The sequence below is a fragment of the Phalacrocorax carbo genome, chromosome 11 (genome assembly GCF_963921805.1).
Source record: "Phalacrocorax carbo chromosome 11, bPhaCar2.1, whole genome shotgun sequence".
Lineage (NCBI taxonomy): Eukaryota > Metazoa > Chordata > Aves > Suliformes > Phalacrocoracidae > Phalacrocorax > Phalacrocorax carbo.
In genome coordinates this window covers 1,931,296-1,953,796 of record NC_087523.1, presented here as the reverse complement: position 1 = coordinate 1,953,796, position 22,501 = coordinate 1,931,296, and the positions used below count along the sequence as shown (strand labels likewise).

At 53.5% G+C, this 22,501-nt stretch overlaps 1 protein-coding gene across 5 annotated transcripts in view; it reads right to left on the bottom strand.

The window, feature by feature from the left end:
* The window catches only part of EDA (ectodysplasin A), an 83,552-nt gene extending 61,667 nt beyond the window's left edge, over positions 1–21,885 (bottom strand). For 4 of the 5 annotated variants that reach the window (XM_064462797.1, XM_064462801.1, XM_064462799.1 and 1 more), the window contains exon 1: positions 21,500–21,885. In XM_064462797.1, the coding sequence (XP_064318867.1) occupies positions 21,500–21,784 (285 nt within the window). In that variant the 5' untranslated portion in view covers positions 21,785–21,885. The remainder of the gene's footprint in view (positions 1–21,499) is intronic. The other variant, XM_064462798.1, reaches the window with a different exon arrangement.
* Positions 21,886–22,501: the final 616 nt, after the last annotated feature.

The window sequence follows — 22,501 nt, the reverse complement described above, 5'->3', positions numbered from 1 at the left end:
GCCACGCTGCAAAAGCCGCGCCGGCGCACACAACGGCGCCGTGTGCCCAGGTCGGCTCGCGGCACATCCCAGTGCGTGGCAGCACCCATCCGTGCCGGCTGTGAAAAACGGGATGGCTCCCTCACATCTCCAGAACTCCTCAACCCATCCCGCCAACCAGAATTTGGAGGTGGGAGAGGGTTTTTTTCCTCCTCATTTTAAGCGCAATAAGAAAAGCTCTGCAATAAGGGCTCCACAGAAGGGCGATGGCCGTGCACCAGCTGCTCCGCGCTCCCTCCGGCACAAAACCAAAGCTCGATGGATGCACTTACCTACTCCCCTCTGAGCAACAGCTGTGCATGTGGATTCAGTTATTTCGGAGCAGCTACTCCGAAACGGCGCTCGCAAGGAACCCCCTGGGCAGAGAAGCCCCCGGCACAAATCAAAGGGCGAAGAAAGATAGGAGAGGTCACGAAAGCCGATGGCAATGCCCAAGGCTTGCCTAGCCAGGCGCGACGGAGCTGCCGGGCTCAGCTGAGCAAGGAAAACTCTGGAGTGATGCTAGGAAGACCCTGCTGAGAGGGACGAGGCTACGGAATAGCTTTCCAAGAAAAATGGGAGCAGAGTTGGCTCTGCTGCCCGAACAGCGAAGGGGAAACCGGGAAAAGCAGCAGGACACACCCCACAGCAGCGACCCCCTTCTCCGGACAAGCCAGGTGCTGGCGCGCACGCTTTCCATCACCCCGACAAGCTCCTTTCATTTATTAAAATAAGTTCCTAGAGACGGTGCCACAGGCTGGGGGACAAACCCCGCTGAAGGACAGAGCCCCTTGGGACGGCGCTTGGTGAGAAGAGCCGAGACGGAGCGAGCAAAGGTCACCCCCCACCCCAACGCAGGGGTTAAAACCCGTGTTTTTTCCTGCCATTTCAAGCGCATAATCACTTGTATGAGTTGCTAGAGACGCCTCCCTCGCAATTCTTCGCTGAATATATTGTCTCACCAGGCAGAGGAGTATGAACTCATCGTGGTTTCCCAATCCTGACCAGGGGCTCTGCGAGCTACTGGCAATACATATAATAAGTTATTATGCAAATAAAAACTGGACTCAGCCAAGTGAAACATGCTGGCTCTTAAAGTCCCATCTGCATCACAGCAAGGATCTCAATGAACTTTAAAATACTTATTGTCACCACAATGGGCAATATTATATTCTAGTTTGGATCTGTTCCTTCAGAACATTAGCTCTCATTTGTAGATATTTTTAGATTTTCCTATCCCACTCCTCATTATGAAACACTGAGCTGCAGATTGATTTATTTCTTAAAAGCAAGTTGCTGTTTTCCCAATAACAGATTTAACAAATTTGTTCCACCTGTTCAGTTATGCTTCCAATGTCTTTTTTGTGGTTTCATTGAAGTTTTTTTTAATCCAAACCTCAAAGACTCTAAATTCAGCATTAAAAGACAAGCTCAGCATCATCACTACCACTCACAATTCAAATGCTGCTCCAAATTACTGCAAGCTTTCATTTGTAAGTCGATACAGACAGCAAGATTATTAAGCTTAATGGCTGTGGGCGCAAACACACGCTCTTCGGAGGGCATTCTCCTACTGTAAATCCTACCTCTGCAGCATGCAGGGGCTCGCTGCGTTACCCTCAGCATCTTCCTCCCGTCACCCCGGCTAACCTTCGCCACCGATTACAGATAGAGAGCTATTTAAAAAAAGAAAAGTAAATAACCTTATATGTATTCAGAGTCCCTCGAGGCCAGCGTTTTTCATCGCTTTATCGCACCGGCGTGGGCCAGACACCGCGATGGGGAGCGCTGGGAAAGGCAACGGCGTCCGGGAGACCCCTCGGTCTGGAGGTGATGGATACGGAGCCATAAACACCCCGTTTTCTTCCAAGGTGCACGGCTGCGATGCTGGGACTTGAAAGAAAAACTTGGTGCTGGGATATTTCACCACCGCAACGACAAGCAGCTTTCTTGCATGCCCAGCTCACGGAGGAACTTTATGGGTTAATATTAATAACAGCAGATGTACGGCCACCTTACCAGCCAGAAGTCACCCTTATGGTAACTCCTCGTAACTAGAACGATAATTAGCATTCTCAAACGTCTGTGGCCAGTCCCGGTAGTTGCCAGGTCTCAAAGAGCTTGAAATAAAAGCAGGGAATGACAGGAAAATCCAATGCACTCAGCCTTCACGTAAGACCAAAAACCCATCCTGATAATCACTAACCACAAGTTTAATTATCTTGGGATTTTATTTATTTTAGAAGTCGAATCTAGGGAATTCTTTGCTATCAGGTATCACTATAGTCAAGAGCCTCAAATAATTACCGGAAATATTCAGCTGTTGGGATAACAAGAACGGACAAAGTAGCAAAAGATGGCACAAAATTAGAACGCGATAGAAGCACTCCTTCTTCAACATCCAACAGACACCCTAGCTGTGAGTGGAAAGAAGTTTACCAAAAGCCAACTTATTTCATTATAGACCAATTCTCTCTGCAGCTCTCCCCAGGCTCGCCGGTCCCGCCTCCATCACGCCAACGGCACGGCTGCAGCCCTGGGCCAGCCCCGCACCTCCAGCCCATCGCCCCAGCCCGGACCACACGCTTCTTCACCGAGCGCTCCAAACTGCCTCATTGCATTTTCCCCGCCAAGCCCGCTGGTTAACGCCTTGCCTGTGGGTCTGCGGGTGGGTCCTCGAGCGGGCAGCGACGCCAGCAATGACGTGCCAGCCGTGCTCTAGGAGAGCAGGTCACCTGAAAGCGAGCACCCAGGATGAAACCCTGGCCGGGGTCAGAGCAGCACGGTGCCTTACAGCGGTGCCGGTGGAAAGCGTCTTTGGGGGACTCTTCAAGGGAAGATGCTCACCAACATCAGGGCTGTTTTAACCATCACCAACAAAGAAAGAGTCCCCGCTGATGGCCGAAGCTCCAGAAGGAGGGAATCCACCCCGGCGGCAGCAGAAGGGAGATGGGGTGCTGAGGACACCAGGACACTGACAAATTTACCCTTGAATTGAAGAAACGGGACTCAGCGGCTGCTCCAAAAAGACCCAAGGAACTACTTTTAAGAACAGTTCGTTCGCTTAAACAATAAACTATTTTCATGCAGCCTTAATTAAAAAATGACCTTAGAAGTAGTCCAAGTCTTAGAAGAATAGTTTCTAGATTTCCAAAGTCATTCCTCAGCAAATATTTTAGAAGCGACATTCAACTGCAGCGATTTATTGGCAGAACATGTGAGTGCACAGGTGTGCACAAGAGTCGGCCAAAGAATTCGCCTTAATTTATGTGCAAACAGTTACGTTACAGAGATAGCACAGGGGAAAAAAAAAAAAAAGAAAACTAGGATCCTGTAAGAAATAACCCAGCGTTGTGCAACGACAGCAGAAATCTGAGAATTATCTTCTTCATTCTTAGCACAGACTGGGAAAAAGCAAAATATTTTTATTCACCAAAGGGATCCTCAAAGTGGAGAGCATACATGGTGACACATTTCCAACTGGGAAGCATGAAAATTTAAAACTTAATCCGATTTTAAGCTAAAGCAATTTTTTAAGAATATCTGAGGCTTGGTATTGTCAGTGTAATACTTGAGAGGCGTGAGATCGAATCCAGGCCGGCCCCTCTGCTCCTCAAACACCCATGACCTAACCTCCCCCTAAATAAGTTTGCAAAGAACAAATTTCATTCCCCTTGCAGCCATTTACAAACACAGATAAGTGCTCCAAAAGCTAAAGCGAGGGCCCTGCAAACCTCGGTTGCCTGCTCTCCGTCAGCAGCACCAGGACATGCTCACACCCAGCACAGCATCTCTCGAGGCTGCACCTCACCTCAGGCACAGGTCCTGTGGTCCAGGGCAAAATCGGTTTGGATTTTCTGCCAAAGAAGAAGGAAAAATCTCCACAAAGTCCTGCTGCACTAACAGAAGGTCTGATTTTTCAGGGGGTGGATGTAGCCTGAGGGCGAACCAAAAGCTGACTGTGGTAAATACCGACGCCCGCTGAAAGTCATTTCATTGGGGTCTCGGAGAAAGCAGACAACAGGAGAAGAATAGCAAAAGGGAAATCCTGCCACAGACATACAATTTGCACATGCACTCACTTGCTTTTATCCAACAATTAAAGCAGGAGACGTTTCTCCCCAGCCGCCGCTCGGCGTAGCCATTACCGATTGAGTGACAGCTTTACAGGCCTGAAAGCTATTTTGCGTAGGGAATCAACAGCGCGACACAGCCCGCGCAGTCCAGACACGAGCCCCGAATGCCGAGTGGTACACAGAGCTGTCAACATACTTCGCTGATATAATAAACTGAAAATGTATAGAGCTGCCTGGAAAAAATATCCACCCCGCCAGATTACACGCTCCGCTGCCTCCAACTGAACAAAAACAGTTTTGAAGCGTGCCAAAGTTCGAGAACTTTCAAAATACTAGTTACTTGCTGCAAAGGAGATCCAGGCTGGCCAGAAGGGCAGCAGGTAGTACCGTGCTGTTGATAAAGAGGGAAGTGTACCCACAAAAGTAGGCAAGGCTTGGAAAAGTGGGCAATGTCCAAAAGATTTCACAGCTCCACCAAGAAGCCAACTTGTCTTCCTTTCCTTTTTTGTAAGTGCTTATTTTGCTCAAAGAGATAAGAACCACCAGCCATGGGGGTCTCAAAACCATCAAGGCTCAGCACAGCCCCCTCAGAATTACCCCTCAGGCCACCACAGAGGGTGAACCCCCCACCCAATGACACTGCTGGACCTCTCTCCAGCCTTGGGGGTGGACCTGACAACCCAGCCTGCAACGCCGCCATCATTCCCACCCAATACTCAACCCATTGCTTCTCGACTTTACTGCACCTCCCAGCATCTTGTTGAAGAAAGTCCAACCCATCTCTGAAGCCTCCTTACCAACATAGCCCAACCCTGCTGATCTTCTGCAGATGTCCTAAGCAGACTGACACCTCTCTCCTCCCCGTGGACAACCACCCTGGCAGATCGTGTTGGAGAAAAACCTTTTAAAGGCAGGGAGCCCAAACTCAGTCCAAACCAATCACTGATTCACTATCTCAGAAACGAACGGCACAATTCATTGTACCTAAAGCTGAAATTGAGCACTGTGCCAGCCTGTTCATCCTTCCTGCAACTCAAGCTGTCAAACACACCTTCGCCAGCTTTCAGTCAACCTACGGCAACACAGCTTCCGACACCAGCTCTTCCTAAATCGGTCGTCTGTAGGTGTGAAAGCCATTCATCCACCATGCCCAACCACATCAACCAACCTAAGAGCCACGGCACCGGCAGCTGCCTGGACCGTGGGACCAAAGGGCATTGCTTACAACATGGACAATCTCTTCAATCTCTAAACCGCTGGTAAGCACCATAAAACTTCCCCACAAATGCCCAAGACATTCAAACCCAGAGTACTGGCCTTAAAAAAAAAAAAACAACCTAAAAGCCAGAAAAAAACCCCAAGAAATTGCCCTGGGTTGTGTTACTGTTGTTCCATCGCAGGCACCCATCAGCCTGACACGTACTGACACGAGAGCCCACAGGCGAACCGACAAATGAACCACGGGCCTGTCCAGCTCACCCCATGTATTCTCTTGCTCTTTGTCAGACCTTTTCCCGACGCACAATTAATCTGTGTTTTCCCTTCACAACCAAGCTCTTTGCTAGCGCGAACATTTCATTTGGGTCCATTTTGGGGCAAGAGCGGGGAAGGAGAATTTCTGGAACAGCAAGAACTCCGGCTCGGTCTTGGAGACGCAAGGCATATTTCTCGTTCAGATGTCATTTACTAACATTTAATGCTAACAGTGTCATTTGCCCTACAGCTAGAAGAAAGGCATGTAAGCAACCCTAACTAAACCGAAATTTCCCCATTGCAAAGCATTTCTGCCAGGAATCACAATTTGAGTGTCATGTTTCTTATGCCCTTCTTTGTACAATAACCCTCTGGGTCCACGCTTACAGACAATGTTTTATTACTCGGTATTATACGTGCCAACGTTAACAGAGCATCCTGGACGTCTTTTGGACCAACTTCACATCAGTGCCTTTCTGTATCACGCAAATTAATACTGAAAGAAAGAGGAACAGCTGGATCAGAACTAACGCTACCGCTTTATAACCTGAACTATTACTGTTGATCTTCACGGCAGAGTGCCTGTGCTTATTACAAATGCAGTTTTGCTTCATTCTCCAAGCAAGAAAAAGGACCAGGACGGATGGGGTGGCAGGCAAACGCAAGGCACGGCGGCCCACCTCCTCCCAGCAACATTTAAGACCGATCCTAGGCCCGGCACAAGGCGATGCCGTGAAGCCCAGGCGGGGCTTTTCAGGTGACATTGCCACAGCACCCTCCGCACACGTCCCCGCAGGACGGGCTGCGCAAGCTGTTCCCCTCCGCCCTTTCCAAACTCAAGTCTTCCACTGTCCAAAACAAATGTTTGCTTTTAGTTGTTTCTAAACCCCTGCTTTGCCTGCCTTTAACAGCCTCACAAGCTGAAGTGAAAAAGCACAATGCAAAAAACCTTCAATTCCAGTGTTTTAAAAACTTTGTTTTATGAACTAACTATACTAACTGCCAAGCAGTCAAACAAAGAGCAAAAATTGTTTGTTATCTTGAAGCTGCATCTGCTCGCAAAACCTAGAGCGGTTTTTTGCTGCTATTGTTCTCGAGGTTTGGGCTTTTTGAGAAAGCGTACTTAACGATAACAAAATCGCTAAGTAAATATGTCAGTGAGACCTTCCCTGTCAGCCGTAGCCTTGGGGTGTGATTTCTGTTCACGACATAATTTTTTGCTATTTGCCAGATTTCAGAGAGCAAAAGTTGGATCCCCTGGAAGATACCTGGCATTGCTTTCGTACACCAGCAGCAGGAATATTTAACTACTTGAGTACCAGATCCAGACAAGCAGCTTGAAGCCACACAGGACCTTCACTGGGACCCGACTGAAAGTGTAACTGCCCCAACCGCCCTCGTCGACTGTCGTTATCAGAAGTGCCATTTATAAAACTGGCTTTCCAGCATATTCAGACATAGGAACAGAAAACGGTTTTGAGTCAGGAGGGACCAACAGCCGAGAAGCTCATGGTCCATGGGCTGGGGGGACGCCAGCCCCGGGGTCTCTGGAGGTTTTCTCCTGAGCCCAACTGCAGCCACCTGCACGCAACTGGGCTCAGAAGGCCGAAAGTCTTCAGTAAACAGGAATGAGCTAGATAATATTTCAGCCAAAATCCTCCCTTGAATACTTTGGTCCAATATTTTGGTACCAGAGGAGGAGGATGCAAGTTTTTCTCAGCTTGACGTGACCCTCAGCCCTCAGGTCCACAAGGGGTTTGCGGAGGGACCAACCGGCCCTCGCATGGGCTGTCGCCAGCTGGAGGGGGCTGCGAGGATGGAGGGAAGGGGATGGGGTTTTGCTGACTGAGGGGAAGCATCACTGGGCACCAGGACACCCGAACTCCCGCATCACTTCCAAAGAGCCCAGTTATTCTGAAAAGCAAGAGAAAAAGAGACTGGAAGACTAGGGAGGAAAGAGTTGACAGCTATTTGCTGTATCTAGCGTAATTTTCTTTGGCAAATCCAGCCTGTTGTTAGAAATGTGCGCCAGACGCCTGGATCAGCAGAGCTGAGCCTGCAGGAGCAACGCTTTGTATTTAACACTTGAAGACCTCAACTTCCGAGAGCTCATCCTACCATTTCATACCAGCCAGCGCACGAAGACGGCACATATGGAACCGACTAAGCCGCTTGATGCAGCGCCTATAAATTGTCCAAGCCTTGCAGCCGCACATAAGAGTGCTAACAACAACTGTGCACTACACATTTGTTTGAAGTCAGATCCTGCTTTTATGAGGGGCGTGCTGCTTTCCTCTGCAGAGCGGCGCACCGGCTGCTGCTCCCCGCTACGTGACTTCGGCACCGGCCGGGACATTTGCAGCGAGGGGTGATGCCAAGGTAGCAGAGAGCATCCATGGAGCCCAGCCCGCTCCCGGCACGGAGCGCCAGCGGCACAGGGCTCCCGTGTCCCCCCCCCCCGCCGCCTGCTGCCGGTACCAAGCCCAAAATGAGAAAGCCCCCGCGCCAGCATGCACAGGTGATGTGCAGGACAGAGCCCAGAGCTCTGCGGTGCTCGATTCGGTACGGGGTGTCTAGGGATCAAGGACACCCGTATGCGTACTGAGCAGAGAGGCTCCCTCCACCTCTTAAGGAAAATCCACCCTACGAGCAAAACGTTTGGTACTCCTCATCAATCTGGTGTCTCGCCAGCCGCAGCGGCCAACTGCAGCTCAGCAGGATCGGTGCTGAGCCGCCACGGGCTCAGCTCAAGGACTTTCCCTGCGCACATTCCCTTTTCCTACTTTGAACAAGACCTCAGCAGCGCTACTCCTGAAGGATGAGTCTGAACCCTATCACTGCATCCGTAAAGGCAAAGACCGGCTGCAAAGCCCAGCTGCGGCTTATTGAATCTTCCGCTAAAGAAAAACGAGAGAAAACTCGTTCCAGAAAAATGTACATAACTTAGAAGAGAAGTATGCAGAAGGAGAGGTTTGTGTGTGTCTTCTTTCAACAAGGCAAGGCCTCCATCCTCCCGCGAGCTTTGCTACCTGAACACCTTTGCTTGCTCGCAGCATTCCCGGGATTTCCCCCGCTTACAGTACAGCGGAGATAAGCAAAGCTAAAAAAAAAGCCCACCAAACACCCCAAAACCCCAAGCAATCCCGGGGCGGTGCTCAGGTGATCCAGGTTTTCCCCAGAAGCATGCTTCAGCGCCAAGAGAAGCAGCACCTGCACAAAGTGGTTTGGGGAGACTCGCTCTCATGCAGCAGGCCGACTGGGTTTTTCTTCTTAAAACAAAACAAAAGAAGCAAAACATCAAAAAAAACCCCACAGAAAACCCTAAAGTAGCAGCCAGCACATACGCAGCTTCTGGCTATACTGTGCTGATGAGCCTTGATGTGAAAAAAAAAAACCCAAAACCCTTTTCCCCCCATTTCCCTGCTCTTTGCTACCACCAGAGCCCAGAAAACTGCAGCAATGCTGCAAAAATCCCCGACCCCCAGAGCTGAGCTCAAATCTTTCACGTGCAGTTTACTCGTAGGTTTGGGCTTTCAAAATTAAGTTCCATGACCTGCAAAACAAAAAGGGCTTTGGGAAGGAATGGAGGTGGGCCCCAGCCGACGAGGAGGACCAGCAGCGTGATGATCCCACCGGGCTGCCAGAGGAGCTGGAATTGAAGCACACCATCACCAGTAAAGCCGCTGCACTTTCCAGGTGAGCTTGTCCTGTTGAATAATACCAAGTTCTGCGTGGTCCGGGAATGGGTGCATGAGCCATATTCTGAGTCAAAACAACTCCTTTCAACAACAGAAGAAATAGATGAAAACTCCAAGCCATCAATAAAGATGTTGCTAAAAAGAAAATACAATAATCCTTTAACAATAATAATTAACATCTTTCAACTTTATCTTCCCCCACAGGTAGGAAAGGTCTCCTTCTGACCTTCAGAAAAGAAAACCTCAATTTACTCCAGGGACACCGAGGGGATTCAGGGCGCGGGGGGAGCCGACGAGCAGGGCTTCCCCTCGCCCCAGCAGAGCGGGACCCTCCGACCCACGCGCCGCCTTCCCAGCACGAGGCGACGCCGCAAACTCGGCAAGCACCGGCACGCCTCTCCATAGCTCAAAGGCAGCCAACACGCTCATTTAGTTCATTACCACTAAAAAGATAGTAACAGCTGCAGTTAAAACCCAACTATTTTCTTCACACGTTTTCATCCTGCTCCCTAGATACACCTCATCAGCTGCACATCCAGCAACTCCCTATTTCGATCTGATTTTTTCCACCATCGGGTACGTTTTATGGGAAAGCATGAGAATCAAAGCTGCCCAGGCAGAAACGCCGCCCTTCCTAACTCCCGCAGCCCCAGGGTACTGAAATCCTGATGCGACTCCGCGAGGGAGGAGCTGGCAGGCCGAAGGGCAGCGCCTCGCCATTGCAGCAAAAAATAAAGATCTCGTTTGAGTCTGAACTGTTTAGCCCTCTCAGTGTCGCGGCAGGTCAGCAACAGCTCCAGCGATCAGCTTTAAATGATTTATCCTATTTTCCTTTCCCATGGGAAAATTTAAAAAAAAAAATAAAAAATTGCTGGTTAAGGTTAGCAGTAGCTCAGCAACTTATTTGCAAGGTTGGAGGAAATAATTGCTCCAAAATTATTTCCTGGATTCGTTCCACTGACACCAGCACGTGGAAGAGGCTGGAAGGGTCACACAGGGTCTGTTTCGGCCATCAGCGCCTGCCCCACGAGCCACCCGCAGCCCCACGCCTCCCTGGGAGCCCCGGGAAAAGCCGCTGCCGCTTCACGGGTGAGAAAATAAAAGGAAGAAGCTTTTTTTTAAAAAAAAAAAAATTCTGCTGGACAAGGTACGCTGCATTTATGCCTTCTCGCCCCTAAGGCTAATCAGGTATTTGCTGTATATCTGGGTGCATGATGTTATTTTGTCTTCCCCAAGGAGCCCCTTCCTCGCCGGGAGCAGGGGCAGGGGAGCAGCTGCAGCCAGCACAGCCCAAATACCCATTTTCTTGCCCCAGCATGGGACCTACCAGCAAGAGCGTTGGTCTCATCTTCTCTCCTGTTGCAAATATATTTGCAATGTATTACTATTTTCCTTTTTTGCACAGAAAAAAAAAACCCCCACATGTGCCGACCTATAGAGATAGGCTGACTGTAACGGAGATGGAGAACACTGAACAAATTAAATCCCAAGGGCCAAGGGAGAGCATTTCTACGTACAAGGCTTACTGCTGGGGGCGGCAGCGATGACGGGGGGTCTCTTGCTAAGGGAGCACCCGGCCGCCTCCTGCTCCCAGCCGTGGCCATGGCAAGGGGCTGCGAGGGCGGAGGAAACACTGCCCGCCTTTAACGTAAGGAATGGAAAACGGAGACGGGACAAGACAACAGAAAGCGGGTTAAGGAGCGTGATGAGGTTTATATCCAGGGGACAGCGTGCAGGAGCAGCGGCACCCGGTTTAACTATCACCGGGAAAGCCATGAGACACCCCGGAGCAGGGCCAGGAGCTGGTCTGAGCACGGAGCCGGAGCCAGCCCAGGTGTGGCCCAGCCTTGGCCATGGTGGAGACCACAACCCCAGCACAGCAGCCCCCCAACTCTTCCACCCGTATATAATTTACAATCAGAGAGCTATTACACGCTCTGAGGTGGATTTTTCTTCAAGTGCTGGCTTAAGAAACTTTCTCACCATCTTCCCCCTTCCACCTTGTTATGTGCCTCTAGAGAGATTTAAAACACAGAGGTAGTATGAATTGCAAAGAGGGATTAAAGGCAGCCAGACAAAGGCTGCACCCAGAGGGAGGGGGCTGCACCAGACCTGTATTGCCACCGGGTATTTAACCCTGCTTTGTCACTCATGGGCTGCTACTGGGACATTGTGTCTACTGTAAAGGAAGGAAAAACAGCAGAGAAAAGAAGGGCCTGGTCTTGCAAAGTCACGTTTGCCATCGCTTCTGCAGTGAGGGCTGGCAGCCCCATCTTGGCCCAAATTTAGCCCACGCTGGACCACAGCACAGGCAGCTTGGTGCTGGACTGGCAGGGTGGGTGAGCCTTCCCCAGGCCTCTTCTCCCTCACCCCACCGGGAACCAGCCGGCAGCTACCAGCTTTGCCAGCCACCGCATCAAAGCCCTGCTGCAACGCCGGCTGCTGCAAAGCCATGCAACGCAACCCCGCGCCGTGCAAAGCCACACTGCTGCAAAGCCATGCAACGCAACCCCGCGCCATGCAGCACCCACCAGTGTCACTCCATGCAACGCCGCACTGCTGCAAAGCCACGCAACTCAATTCCATGCCATGCAACGCCCTGCAAAGCCACGCAACTCAATTCCACGCCATGCAACGCCACACTGCTGCAAAGCCACGCAACTCAATTCCACGCCATGCACACAACCCCACGCCATGCAATGCCTGCTGCTGCAGAGCCACGCAACTCAATTCCATGCCATGCAATGCAACCCCACGCCATGCAACGCCACACTGCTGCAGAGCCACGCAACTATATTCCATGCCACACAATGCAACCCCACATCATGCAACGCCACACTGCTGCAGAGCCACGCAACTATATTCCATGCCACGCAATGCAACCCCACGCCGTGCAATGCCTGCTGCTGCAGAGCCACGCAACTCAATTCCACGCCATGCAGCACCCACCAGGGTCACGCCGTGCAACGCCACACTGCTGCAAAGCCACGCAACTATATTCCATGCCATGCAATGCAACCCCACATCATGCAACGCCACACTGCTGCAGAGCCACGCAACTATATTCCATGCCACGCAATGCAACCCCACGCCGTGCAATGCCACACTGCTGCAAAGCCATGCAATGCAACCCCACGCCATGCAACGCCACACTGCTGCAAAGCCACGCAACTCAATTCCACGCCATGCAACGCCACACTGCTGCAAAGCCACGCAACTATATTCCATGCCATGCACACAACCCCACGCCATGCAATGCCTGCTGCTGCAGAGCCACGCAACTATATTCCATGCCACGCAATGCAACCCCACATCATGCAACGCCACACTGCTGCAAAGCCACGCAACTATATTCCATGCCACGCAATGCAACCCCACGCCGTGCAACGCCACACTGCTGCAGAGCCACGCAACTATATTCCATGCCACGCAATGCAACCCCACATCATGCAACGCCACACTGCTGCAGAGCCACGCAACTATATTCCATGCCACGCAATGCAACCCCACGCCGTGCAATGCCACACTGCTGCAAAGCCATGCAATGCAACCCCACATCATGCAACGCCACACTGCTGCAAAGCCACGCAACTATATTCCATGCCACGCAATGCAACCCCACATCATGCAACGCCACACTGCTGCAGAGCCACGCAACTATATTCCATGCCACGCAATGCAACCCCACGCCATGCAACGCCACACTGCTGCAAAGCCACGCAACTATATTCCATGCCACGCAATGCAACCCCACATCATGCAACGCCACACTGCTGCAGAGCCACGCAACTATATTCCATGCCACGCAATGCCACCCCACATCATGCAACGCCACACTGCTGCAGAGCCACGCAACTATATTCCATGCCACGCAATGCAACCCCACGCCATGCAACACCACACTGCTGCAGAGCCACGCAACTATATTCCATGCCATGCACACAACCCCACGCCGTGCAATGCCTGCTGCTGCAGAGCCACGCAACTATATTCCATGCCATGCAATGCAACCCCACGCCATGCAACGCCACACTGCTGCAGAGCCACGCAACTATATTCCATGCCACGCAATGCAACCCCACGCCGCTGCAGAGCCACGCAACTATATTCCATGCCACGCAATGCAACCCCACGCCATGCAACGCCACACTGCTGCAGAGCCACGCAACTATATTCCATGCCACGCAATGCAACCCCACGCCGTGCAATGCCACACTGCTGCAAAGCCATGCAATGCAACCCCACATCATGCAACGCCACACTGCTGCAAAGCCACGCAACTATATTCCATGCCATGCAATGCAACCCCACATCATGCAACGCCACACTGCTGCAGAGCCACGCAACTATATTCCATGCCACGCAATGCAACCCCACGCCATGCAACGCCACACTGCTGCAAAGCCACGCAACTATATTCCATGCCATGCAATGCAACCCCACATCATGCAACGCCACACTGCTGCAGAGCCACGCAACTATATTCCATGCCACGCAATGCAACCCCACGCCATGCAACGCCACACTGCTGCAGAGCCACGCAACTATATTCCATGCCACGCAATGCCACCCCACATCATGCAACGCCACACTGCTGCAGAGCCACGCAACTATATTCCATGCCACGCAATGCAACCCCACATCATGCAACGCCACACTGCTGCAAAGCCACGCAACTATATTCCATGCCACGCAATGCAACCCCACGCCATGCAACGCCACACTGCTGCAGAGCCACGCAACTATATTCCATGCCACGCAATGCAACCCCACATCATGCAACGCCACACTGCTGCAGAGCCACGCAACTATATTCCATGCCACGCAATGCCACCCCACATCATGCAACGCCACACTGCTGCAGAGCCACGCAACTATATTCCATGCCACGCAATGCAACCCCACGCCATGCAACACCACACTGCTGCAGAGCCACGCAACTATATTCCATGCCATGCACACAACCCCACGCCGTGCAATGCCTGCTGCTGCAGAGCCACGCAACTATATTCCATGCCATGCAATGCAACCCCACGCCATGCAACGCCACACTGCTGCAGAGCCACGCAACTATATTCCATGCCACGCAATGCAACCCCACGCCGTGCAACGCCACACTGCTGCAGAGCCACGCAACTATATTCCATGCCACGCAATGCAACCCCACGCCGTGCAACGCCACACTGCTGCAGAGCCACGCAACGTGCCGCCCGCCGCTGGGGTGCCTCCTGAGCAGGTCCCACACTTTTCTCAACACATTGAGGTCTCCTGAACGAACCCGACGGAGAAGCGAGCGCCGGAGGCAGGGGTGCAGCTTTGCACGGGGTTATTCCCCCTCACCCTGCGCAGACAGGAGGCGCGGCGCGCAGAGCTAAATCGCTTGCAGATTTACGTATCATTTCAAGTTGCTGCTCTGTTCCTCCTGCTGCGAGAGCCATTTCTGAGGAAGTGCAGATGGGCTGGAGAACAACAAGCTGCAGCCGAGGTGCAGCTTCAGCAGGAGGATGCTGGCACTTGCCATTTGGAATACATTAGAGCGCTGGCATTTCATCAATACAATCTTGCATATTTAGTAGTTTGCACTTACAACAGAATTTTATTTGGGCTTATAGAAAGAGCTCATTTTAATATCCACCCATCTGCGAGTAATTATATCTGTTATAGTAGCATTCAGGCCCAACTGGCATCAGCACCATTAGCATACAAAAACAGTGCGTTTCCCCAAGAGTTTAACAAGAGAGCGCTTACAACTGCAACATGTAAAAGTCTAGGCCAGAGTTTTATTTTCCTCTCCTATAAAGACCGTTAACTATTTTAAAATTGCCTCCAAATCTCGCTGTAATTTTGTGCTTGTGCACAACGAGTTCTGACGGATTACGCATCTTCGGACACGCTTACCCCTTACTCACGGCACAGAGTTTACTCAGGGCTCTGCCTTCGCAAAAAAACCTCGGCCTCTCACATACGGGTTACCTTTCGCAGCCAGACACCTCTAAAAATAACATCCTCTTAAAGTGTTGAAAGATATTAAAATATAAAGTCATTAACATATAATGAGACTGGAATGAGAGCTTCGCATGCTCTGAAGCTCTCAGGGTTTGGCTTCCAGTCAAGAAAAATATATTGGATTAGTATGAGAGCAAAATTAGGATAGTGTGCAGTTTAATTAGCATTACAAGACACTACATGTGTATGGAAGAGCAGAGAAGATTTATAGTATTATGTGGTAAGAAAAATAATGTTAAAAGGTTAGAATAATATCGTTTTGATAAAGCACTACGTACGAGGAGGTTAAGCGAAAGATAACTTCGGAATGCCACCGAGCATTGCTAAAAAACACCAGTTTGAGGGCTTGCCAGTTAACGCATCTGAAACTCGTGGAAAAACGCTGCAGCTTTGCTCACGCGTCGGGCAAACGCTTACTTTGGCAACAACCACCTTCTCCATCAAGGAACTCAATAAATGCTGATAAGAAGGCCGGAGCCCTTGCACAAAGTTGCAGTATTTATCCTCCATAGAGCAAGCAAAAAAAAAATAATAATAAATAAAAATCAAGAAGAAAATGGCCCGGCAAGCTCAGCTCCGGGAGGGCCAGGTGGGGCAGAGCCCGCAGCTGCCTGCGCCCTCCCCGCTGCTGCCCCTGGCCGAGCACCCGCCCGATGTTGACCTGAGCTTCCAGCAGGCAGTTGCAAAAATATATTTCATATTTTCCAGCTGCTTCTCCTCTTCTAGACGTGAGATTTTTCTTTCTTCGCCGGCTCACTGATCTCACCAGCATCCCCAGCGCTCTGAGGGCTCCCCCAGCGCGACGCACCCGCAGCCAACTTGCCCGTGGAGACCTCGGAGCCGCAGCTGTATATTTTTTGCCCCGCTGACAGCTTCCCCTTTTCCGAAGGGGAATTCCTGCGCTCCAGCCCTCTCAGCCGAGCGCCTCGGGGACGGTGACATCCCACCGCATGCGTCCGTCCCACCTGCTCGGTGTAACGAGGCGGAACAAAACGCACCGGAGCAGCGTCGTGCGCCTCCGGAGACGCGCGGAAGGCGCCCAGAGCAGGGCGGTCTCGGCGTTAAACCGGCGGCACGCGGGCGGGTGGGTGAGCCTCAAACCCTCAGGGCACGGCTCGTGCCGTGCTTCATTTTCCAATGAATGCCGCGCACCCGGCGGCCGCTGCCACCCTCCTGACCCTCCGCACCATTTTCCGTTTCAAAAAGGCGGCGTTAGGGATCCGTGCCAGATTTTGCACAGAATTTTCGCAGGCATAGTAGCAGAAATATGTTTTCTATTTGACATCAGGCAATCCCGCCGCAGCCCCCTCTCCCCGGCACAGACCCCAAACCTCACGCAGCCTCAGGAATGTTATCCTCCCTGTCGGGGGACGGGAATGAAGGTTACCAGAACCCCGATGTGTTATTAGCCAGATAGCGCGCTGCGGTCTCCCTTTATTGCCCTGTAAGAGCTTCCTTCAGCTACAACCAAGACCGCCAAGCGTAATTTGAGGGAAAACCCACCATGAAACGCATCCCAAGACACCACCTTCCTTCTGCTCCACAGCCCGCCTGCACGGACCCCGGGGTTTCCACAGCCCGAGATCAGAAGTCACGAAATCGCAAAGCACGAGCCCCGAACAGGTAGTTGAAGGTTTGTGCCCGGCAGGGAGGCTGCTTTCGGAGGAGGATAACGCTGGAGAAGCGTTTCCAACAAGACGCTCCGCTCAGAGCTTTCAACGCGCTGTCGGGTCTCGGCTCTTCCCTGATCCATCACGCGCCGGCGCAGCCCCCCGCCTCGGGATGCAGGAACCGGAGACGGGGATGAGCGTCCGCGGGTGAGCTCGAGGTATGCTCGGGGAGGGAGGAGTCTCTGGAGCAGCTTTAATACGTTTTAGACCCTTTGCCAGCACGTTGTGCAAATTGCACCCGAATGCTGCCTTTTACTCCGCAGCTGGAATTGAGAAGAAAGGGCAAAATAATTGTAACTTCATATTAGCGAGGCAAAAGACACCAAGGCGCCCTCGTGGCTGAGCGTTAATACCCTCCTGCTTTCACACTAGCCAAGTCTCGCCTAGATCCTGACCAACCTTCAAAGCTCCATTTCAGCCTAGAGCTACTCAGGCCAGGCTGGCAAAATTATTTTGAGAAACACCCTAAGATTACCTGGAGAACCGACGGCAGCACGCACCTGGCCACAATTCCCCTATTTTCTGTTACCACCCTTGGGCGGCACAGAGCGGGCAACAGGCTAAGCGTGAAAGTCAAGGCAGTGTCCGTCTGTCCTCTACAACCCTTTCCCACGACCAGTTAGAGGCCAACATGCCACAACCCAAATAAATCACCAAGAACTACCCCGCCACAGCATCCTGAGCAGAAACAGAGAAAAACTATGTATTTCTCCCCAAATCTTTTCCCGCCTCCCCCTCGAGTAAAGCCAGTTAGTCATTTTTACCACCTGTAACAAAAAGCCGTGCGCGCAGGCTAAGTTGCACGCTCTCGCTGTATGTCTTTATCCACGACTACAAGCAAGATCCCACTTTGCCTCTGCAGCCTTATTCCTAGAATTTCCTTATCAAATGAGCGAGCGGGCTTTTAGAAGACAGATATAAATGAAAGGGGGCCACGTCCCACCGAACAACGGCTGGACCAAGAGGGCCCTGACGCCTGGGGATGGAGGGGTGCAGGTGGGATGGGGTAGAAAACCAAGAAAACTGACAATTAGGCGGTTTATATACGGTGCTGTGGTGGAATTCCAGATACCGGCAGGAAAGCGACGGTATCGTCAGGAACGCCGACGTAAGCGCTGCTCGACAGCGGGAAGGTCCCGCGTGAAGAAGGCAAGAGGTGGAGACCGCCAGGAAGGACACCTCTGGGGCTGACGGCGGTAAGCGCCGGCAACCGAATTCCTGCTCAGCACATTTTTTCGGATGACTCGGCAGCCCCCCCCGTCCCCGCCCCGGCCAGCCGCAAGCGCCTCCACCGTGAGTATGATCTGACATATCTGATGGATATTTGATCTTACTCCAAGAGGCAGACTCTGGCAACTTTTAAGCCTGTCTCGGGACACTCACGAGGGCACGCGCTTCGCCCGGCCTTTGCAAAAAACAAGTTTTTGCAGAAACGTGGCACGACACAGACTTGCTCGGAGAAAAAAAGCACAGAAGCGACGCTCTGCGAGGCTCAAATACTACAGGCAATGGGTTTTTTTTGTTGTTTGGTTTTTGTTTTTTTTTTTTTACAACAAAACATGACCTAGTTTAGGCATCAACTATTTTAATGAGCGTAGTACCCTGCTGCCTGCTCGCTGTGAGCGAAGGGCCCACCGAACGCTAGCGAACACACCGACAGAACCGCTTTTGTATTCCACAGCCCATCCACCTGACGGGGTGGCTTAGATTTGTTGATACCATCGGTCGAGGCTGAACGTCATCCCACCCCCCCCCCACTCCTCGCATCCGCCATCGCATCCAGAGGGACAGCGATCGAAGAGCCGACGGATTAAAGCAACGTCAACAAAGTTTTCATCTCGACGCCAAGCTGGTGATGCAACACCCGGCAGCTTCTGGGCCGAAGATGTGAACCACGGCACCTCAACCTTTGCCATGAAAAATTGCCCTCGTATCTGAAATGAGTTACATATTCGAATACCCTGTAAGATGGGGAAGCGGGGCGTTATCGAGCTGCCAAATCTCACTCCTGTCATGAGGTCATTTCTGGCAGGCGGCCAGGTGAGATTTCTGCCAAAAATCTCGGTGCTGACCATCGCTCCCCATCCTTCCCCTCCGATCCTCTCCCTCCTGCCCCAGGTCAGCAAAGGGGAGGGGAAAAAAAAAAAGGGGGGGGGGGGGGGAAGAAAAAAAAGAGGGGAATATGTATTGTTTTTTAATCAACTTGTACAATCGCGGTACATGCAGTAATTACTCGGCCTCTTTATGGAAAATACTTCGCTAAGCACAGCGAAAGGACCGTCTGAGGGCTCAAGCAGCGCCTTTATTGGGCTGCCGGATCGCCCCAAGGCACCCCGACCCTGACCGCTCCCTGGCGGGTCCCTGGGAGAGAGACGCCATTGATCAGATCCCCTGAAATAATTATTTCGTAATTTCTGCTTAATTTACGTAAGGATCAGTCTCCTGATACACGTGCGTGGGACTGCACTTTGGATCTACCAGCTGCTGCCAGGGGCTGGAAGGCAGCTAGGAACCCCGTACGTACCTGGAAGGTTTTAACACTGCTGGTATTAGCTTTTTAAATAAGGCTGTTTGCAAATACCTCGTTTCACTGCTTTAATCCCAGAAGGGATATATTCACAGCACCCGAAGACACAGAAGGTGGTTGCTTTTAGCTGCACATAGACTCAAGCAAACGGCAAGGCAGAGGAGGCAGGGGGAAAGAGGAGAGCAGCACTACTGCAAATAATGTTAATTGCCCGTCGTCACAGCACCGGTTTGCAAACAGAGCATTTTCGGTGCCAGCAGTTCGGCTGCAAGCTGGATGCTGCCCGTGAAGCTCATCGTTTCGCATGCCCTTACTACAAGGAAACTTTCTCCCACAACCGACTGCTTCAATATGTCCAAAAGAATTTTTCATCTTACACCCGACAGGCCAGATGTAAAATAAAGAAATAAATAATTAGCATTACCTTATCTGGAGTATGTCAGCTGTAGCGAGCGACGCTTGGATCTTCGAACACATCCAGAGACAAATTATCTAACGCTGTAATTTATGAATGCCTCAACTATTTACCCTGGTATTTCATTTTACATTCGCTGGAAAGAAGAGCTCTAAAGACTAAACAGATCCAGCACGATAACACGAAAGGAACTTCAGCCACATGCTATTACAAGACAACCTAAGAATTCCAACACGACATCAAGCCGCTCCGACTCACTTCACGCTTAACTACTGAAGGGGGGGGGGCGGGGGGGAAAGAAGGAAAAGGAGCGATGACCAGCTAGCACGGGTTCTCTCCGGTTCAACGCTTACTTAGATTTTATTATCGGAAGCTGCAGAATCCAAATACCCACTGGAAGGCGCGAGCCCGGCTTTCCCGGGAGCAGCCGAGGCCAGCGCCGCGGAACGGCTGCCCGCTGCCAAGTAGGAGGAAGAGTTTCCAAACTTGCAGCTTTATCAAAGCTATTTTTGTCCAGCCCACCCCCCCTTACACGCATTGATAACCAGCAAAGCAAGGACTGCCGGGACGCCGCGGCAGGGCTTTGCATCTCCGCTCCCCCCGAACCCTGGGACCCCCGCCGGGACCCCCCGGCAAAGCCACCCGGGCACCTTTGGGGAACGGGCCATCCGCTCGCGAGGCTCGAAGGGGAGGAAACTCCTTCCTCCAGCTTATCCTGCTCGCAGCGAGGTTTCGTGCCTGGAAAAAATGAGCTAAGTTTGCAAGCGGAGGCCCCAGCTCCGCTCCTGCTCTCCCAGAGGCTCTCGGGACAGGCGAGCCCCCCCGGGCACCACCGCTCCCAGGGGCTGCAAACACCGGCGAGGAGGACGGGAGGTAGGAGCCAACCTGTTCCGCACAGTTTCGGATTTAGGAGCTGCTGGAGGGGGGGGGGAGAACGACGGGACCATCAGCGAAGAGGTTGATGCATCTCGGTTGCGGGGCAGGGAAGGGAAAAAGGAAAGTAATCAAAACCACCCCGGGAGGAGGGAGGCGGGCGCGGGGCGTGCGGGGAGCGGGGCTGCCAGCGCGGGGCGAGGTGGGCAGGCTGCAGCGTCGGGGAGGAGACCCCCGCCGGGGCTGCCCCGGGGCAGAGCCGCTGCCTTCAGCCTCCTCGTCCTCCTCCTCCTCCTCCCGCGGGCACAAGCACCGAGCTCGGCCGGGCTGTCGGGAGCGGAGCCGATAGCGCGGGGCTGTCGCGACGGAGCGGCAGGTGGAGCGCAGGGGGCGGCGGGGACCCCCTTCACCGCCCCCGGCCCAGGCGAAGGGCGGGGGGGGGCCCAAACCCACTCCGAGTTTAACTCCCGGGAGTTTGGGGCTTTTTTTCCTCTTTTTTTTTCTAAATAAACACAAGCGAGGGGGTGCTCGGTTTTTCTTTTTTTCTTTAAGCCGGCCCCAAACCGCATCGGCGGGCGGAAGGATGGGGGCGCCGGGGGGGTCCCCGAGCAGCGGGGGCGCGGGGGGGGGACACAGGGGGACACGGGACCGCGGGGGTCCGCGACAAGTGCGGTCCCACCCGACCCCCCCCCCCCGCCTCCTCCCCCAACCCCCCCCTCCCCCGTCCTCGGGCGGGCACCCACCTGCTGCTGCCGCCGCTCGGCGCCCTCGGGGGGCCGCTGCGGGCGGCCGGAGGCCGGGGCTCCCGGCGCCGCCGCCGCCGTCCCGTCCCGGCGCGGCGGGGCGGAGGGCTGCGGGCCGCGGTCGCGGCGAAGCTCGGAGCGCAGCTCCAGGTAACAGCCCAGCGTCAGGACGTGCAGCGCCAGCGACAGGGCGAAGAAGCCGAGGAAGAGCCGCCAGCTGCCGCCGCCGCCGCAGGCGCAGGCACGGCGGGGCGCCGCCGCCTCCCCCCTGCGCTCCGCACCCATGGCCGGCGGTACGGAGCGGCCGGGCGCCGAGCCGCTACTGCTCCATGCTCGGCCGGGGCGCGCCGTCCCGCCGCGGGGCTGAGCGGGCGGGGCGCGGCCGGGAGGGCGGGGCAGGGGCGTGCTCAGGGCGGGGCTCCGGAGGGGGTTGGCCACGCCCCAGCGCGGGCAGAGCCCGGCCGCCGCCGGCGCCGCCGGAGGGCTGCGCGTCCCCGGGACAAAGGGGCCGTGTCCCTGGGTGGCCCCAGGGGGTGCCGGGCCCGCCGCAGCCGCCCCCGCCGCTCCCATTCCGGGGGCAGCCCCTCTCTTCTGGTCGCGTCGCCGCCGAGGACGCGGCTTCTTGGCACGCGAAGCACCCCCTCGTCCCAGGGTGATGGGAGGCGGGTGCCGGAGCGGAGCCCACCGAGGGGTACCGAACCCCCCGCCCACCTCACGCATCGCCCCTGCCGCGCACCCGTCTCCCACCCACGGGCATGCCCAGCCGGCCTGTGGCGAGCACCGGCTCGGGGAGCCCGACCTCCAGCCCGCGGCTTCCAGCATCGCCTTTGTTCTTATCTTTAAGCAAACAGAGCAAAAAGTTACAGAGCGAGGCTGAAAATAACTGGCCGGGCGGTTGCGCGGCGGGGTTCTACATCGCTGGCGTTGGAAGGAGGCTAGACAAGGGGGGAAACCGAGGGGGCGGTTTGCTGCGGCCCCCTTGGGACCGTGAACACCTGAGAG